A 4,760-nucleotide genomic window follows, 5' to 3' on the forward strand; every position below is an offset into this window, starting at 1 on the left:
ATGCTAATGCTAGAGTTCTCTTTACTGCTGTGCTATTAAAACTAAGCTGGAAAAGTCCCTCCCTGCTATTAAGGAATATCTAACTAGCAATCTGTTCCAAGTCACTCGTTTTAAAGATCCCATGGTTTATTCTTCAGAATAACTAGCATAACCAGCACTTAACATATTTTATATCATAGGAAATGGTTTAAAATACAAAAAAAAATTCAATCAATAGTGTCACAAGTGGAATGTCAACATTGCCATAGCTGATAACTTCGGTCATTTACACTTCGGTATCTAACTCTACCATCTCTCCAAACTGTACAGTAGCAAGGATAGCGATCTGTGACATTCTTTCAAATACATCAGCACATCGGCTAAACCAACCTACCAGGGTGAAGGGCATGGAATCTACGATACAAAACCTCAATATCAACTTCAGCTGAAAGCTACGATTGCCTATGCTCGAAAACAACAAACTAGTTATACCAGTACGACTCTGCAATCAGAACGAACTCCCGGTACATTCTGCATGGTAGGTAATTAATCCAGCTGCAGCAGATCTATCAGATTCGTTTCGCCGCTGCTTCAAAACATGTTTAAGCACCCATCACTTCTTTCGCCTTCGCCAGGAGATTCTCTACGGTGAATCCGAACTCCTTGTACAGGGTGCCAGCAGGGGCACTGGCTCCGAAGCGGTCGATACCAATGCTTTTGCCCTTGAGGCCAACGTATCTCTCCCACCCAAAGGTTGATCCAGCCTCGATCGACACCCTGGCAGTCACTGCCTTCGGCAAAACACTCTCCTTGTACTCCGCACTCTGCTCCTCGTACAACTCCCAGCACACAAACGACACCACTCGCACCGTCTTGCCTTCCCCACGGATGATGTCCGCGGCCTTCGCTGCGATCTCAAGCTCTGAACCCGTGGCCAAGATGATGAGGTCGGGCTTGTTGTCTGTAGAGTTGCAAGACAGCTTATAACCTCCCAAGGCAACGTTGTCGATGGAGGTTCCAGCAAGATTTGGCAGTTTCTGCCTGGAGAGGGCCAACGTGGAAGGCCTGGTCCTGTTCTGCACGGCCACCTTGTAAGCGCCTGACGTTTCATTTCCATCAGCTGGCCTGAACATCAACATCTGGGGCATGGCCCTGAAACTGGCCAAATGCTCGATAGGCTGATGGGTAGGTCCATCTTCACCCAGGCCGATGGAATCGTGGGTCATGACGTAAATCACACCCGCCTCGGACAGAGCAGAAATTCTCATTGCCGATCTCAGATAGTCGGTAAAGATGAAGAAGGTTGCGCAGTAAGGGATCAATCCGCTCCTGTGCAAGAGAATGCCGTTGCAGATGGCGCCCATGGCTTGCTCCCTAACTCCGAATCTAACATTGCGTTCACCTGGCGTGCTCTTCTGGTAGTCCCCGAACATCTTCATCAAAGTCATGTTTGATGACGCCAAATCAGCACTTCCTCCAATAAGACCAGGCAATGTCCTTGCCAAGGCGTTCAAACACCTTTGAGACAAGTTACGGGTAGCATCGCCAGCGTCTTCAGGGGTGAAGGCCTGCACCACAAGGAAAGAGTAACAAAATTATTAACAGTAAATTCGACTGAAACGTCTTTTACATGCATCCTTTGCTTTGTGAGGCAGACGTGAATAACGCCCCACAGAAATGCATCGCCTCTTTATCACTAGTTCAATATTTCAAAACAAGATCAGTTTGCATGGTGCAATGGAATGTATATGACTTCGGCCTTACAGGGAGAGAAGTGTCCCAGCCCGCTGGCAATTCCAAGCTAATCAGCTGTTTAAACTCTGCAGCCTCTTCGGGGTATGACTTCGAGTACGCCTCAAGGGCAGCTTCCCAGTCAGATTCCAGCTTGGATCCAAGATCGATGTGCTTGCTCCAGTGACTGTTCATTTGTGACACAAACAATTGAGCATCAGCAAGCTGCCATGCGAGTAGATCAAAAAGAACCCATATTTTCCTCACTACGAGTTTCAAGTTTAGACAAGATACTTAGAGAAAAACATCACGAAAAAATTATGCACCTCTTGACCTCCTCGGGAACGAAGAAAGGCTCATGGTCCCATTTAAGGTTTTGGCGGGTTGCATCTACTTCTTTTGTTCCCAGAGCGGCACCATGCACAGCGTATGAGTTGGCCTTGTTTGGTGAACCATATCCGATTGTGGTTGTCACCTAAATTTCATGATTCAAGAATATCAGCAAATACAAGTTCATGCAGCAACCCAACATGAAATGTAGAAACTAATAAACAAGTAACAGAAATCTGATGCTGATATTCGGAAGATATTAAAAAAGTAGATAAATAAAAAGCTGTTAAGTGTACCTTGATCATTGTGGGCTTATCAGTTACTGACTTCGCCTCCTCGATGGCAGCTCGGATAGCATCGTAGTCATCGTTTCCATTCTGGACCCAGATAGTGTGCCATCCGAGTGCATCAAATCTGCGGTCTACGCTTTCCGTGAAGGCGATATCAGTGTCTCCGTCAATGGAAATGTGGTTGTCATCGTACAAACAGATGAGCTTTCCCAAACCCCAATGACCTGCCAATGAAGCAGCCTCGTTGGAGATACCTTCCATGTTGCAACCGTCTCCAAGGATACAGTATCTGCGTGTCAGTAAAACGCAACATATAAAATATCAGTGGGCTTCACAGTCAGCAATTGGGTCACAAGACGTATTACACAGCAGGATGAACAAAACGTCTTCCGCTCCGTTGCATTATCAATGTGTGTCCAAGTATGACCATCTCAGACCACCTGGATTGCGAAAAATGCACCTTGTATCTTGAAAGCTCATTGCGCACAGGGAAAAGAAAGATTGGAAATGGATAATTACGTGTAGTGGTCAACGATCTTTGCGTCAGGCTTGTTGAAACGGGCGGCCAAATTAGATTCAGCCAAAGCCAAACCGACGGCGTTGGCAATTCCCATTCCAAGAGGGCCGGTGGTCACCTCCACTCCTGGGGTCTCAAAATTCTCGGGGTGTCCAGGCGTCTTGCTGCCCCACTGCCTAAATTGCTTTAAGTCCTCAGTCTGCAAATATGCCATGAGTTTAGTTAGCCAAGTCCATTCAATACTAAAGAGAACGACTTATGCTCAAAATCTACTGACAATCAAGGTATCTACGACACATATTACCGGCAGAAAAACCTGAGCATTACTGCGTAGACCAGGCACTATCCACTTCAAACTGAAACATAGATACCAGAAAGATACAAAACATTTAAGACAAATCAAACAAATACTCAATACTGGAACCATACCAATTACGACAATGTGTCACCACCCACCATCCTGGGACATTTTACACACCCAGCAACCGACGTTCTCCATATGTCAGAAGGGTATCAGAGACATACCGTGACACTGTCGTATCCTGCCAGGTGAAGAAGGGCATACTGGAGCATACAACCTGTGCGGACACAAACAAACAAGCAGGCTCAGTAAAAGAATGTATCAAAACGATATTTGTAAATGCGTCAACCCAGCTGGTCTAAGACCAGGTTTCTCTGGTGAGACTCTCTCCCATACCGAAGGACTCAATCCCGCAGTCATTACTAACGCTCCTTCCAAGGCATTAAGTAAAGGACAATGATTGACGATCCATTTGCTTTGATTCTAAGTACAGATTTGTACTTTCACAATTCACGATTCACCTCTTTTCTTGTGCATCTCTGTTAAGTCTTCACTGTAAGTGTATAGCAATTCGAGGAAATTGGGTGGATCAAAATCCAAGATGAAGAAAGAGACTTCCAACTCACCGTGACCGGCGGACAGAACGAATCGATCCCTGTTGAACCAGTATGGGTTCTTCGGGTTGTACTTCATCACCTCGTCGTACAAAATGTGGCCCATGGGAGCACATCCCATGGGTAGCCCGGGGTGTCCGGAATTAGCCTTCTCCACGGCATCAATAGCCAAGAACCGGATTGTATTGACAGACTTCTCTACCACCGCGACATCAGTCTTCTCCACCGTCTCCACAGACGAAGCAGCTCGCACGGAGCTGTTCTCGGCCTTCAATGGCCGCACCCGAGGAGTAACACCGCGAGACGCGTTGCTTCCAGCTCGCAAACCCACAAATGTGCTCAAACCCAAACCCTGAGCGGATGAAGCACAAAGGCGAGCCGTCTCAGTTGCAGCAGCGCTGCGTGTCCCCACAGCAGCAGCAGGCGTACCCGCGACCGCAGCCACAGCAATCTTCATCGTAGCCATGGCTCAAGTCGCTGTAGCCCGGTCAATTGGCACCCAACGCTGCCACACCTGCACTCACTCACTCACTCACTCGCTCACTCACTCAGTCACAAAGATGGACTCGTTGCGAGAGCTGAGGGGGGGGAGAGAAGAGGATTGAGTGAGTGCAGCTCCTCGAGCGATGCAAGAGGATGTAGAGTCTCTCCTCAGCTCCTGGCGCACGCCTAGCCCGGGTCGGATCGGGCAGGGCCTAGCCGGGTGCGAGGGCAGAAATTGCGCGGGTGGAGGGGGGGAGGGGGGGCGGGTATGGATGGATGGATGGATGGGCCGGGCGGGGAACGAGTGGCTGAGGCAGGCAGAAAGTCGCAATTGGCAGAGAGGGGTGGGCGTGGGGTGGTCTTGGCTGCCCATCGCTCCCTTGCTATCCCCTCCCCTCCCTACCTCCCTCCCTTCTCCAATGCCCTGCCCCTGTCCAGCTTTGGCCCTGGAAGGAATGAAGGGAATGGAGAGAATATTCCCTTTCATTATTCCCCTCCCTTTGTGGGTGATAGAT

The 4,760-nt window shown here is 48.6% G+C and overlaps 1 protein-coding gene across 1 annotated transcript; it reads right to left on the minus strand.

The window, feature by feature from the left end:
* Positions 1-205: 205 nt before the first annotated feature.
* LOC112282252 (transketolase, chloroplastic) lies at positions 206-4,349 on the minus strand. Its single transcript, XM_024519670.3, has 7 exons — positions 3,775-4,349; positions 3,373-3,425; positions 2,850-3,046; positions 2,337-2,619; positions 2,037-2,185; positions 1,744-1,897; positions 206-1,547 (listed from the first exon to the last, which is right to left on the minus strand). Exons 1-7 carry the CDS (start codon positions 4,226-4,228, stop codon positions 582-584), a joined length of 2,256 nt encoding a protein of 751 aa, XP_024375438.1. The 5' UTR covers positions 4,229-4,349; the 3' UTR covers positions 206-581.
* Positions 4,350-4,760: the final 411 nt, after the last annotated feature.

The sequence above is a fragment of the Physcomitrium patens genome, chromosome 5, assembly GCF_059467195.1.
Source record: "Physcomitrium patens ecotype Gransden chromosome 5, ASM5946719v1, whole genome shotgun sequence".
Classification (NCBI taxonomy): Eukaryota; Viridiplantae; Streptophyta; class Bryopsida; order Funariales; family Funariaceae; genus Physcomitrium; species Physcomitrium patens.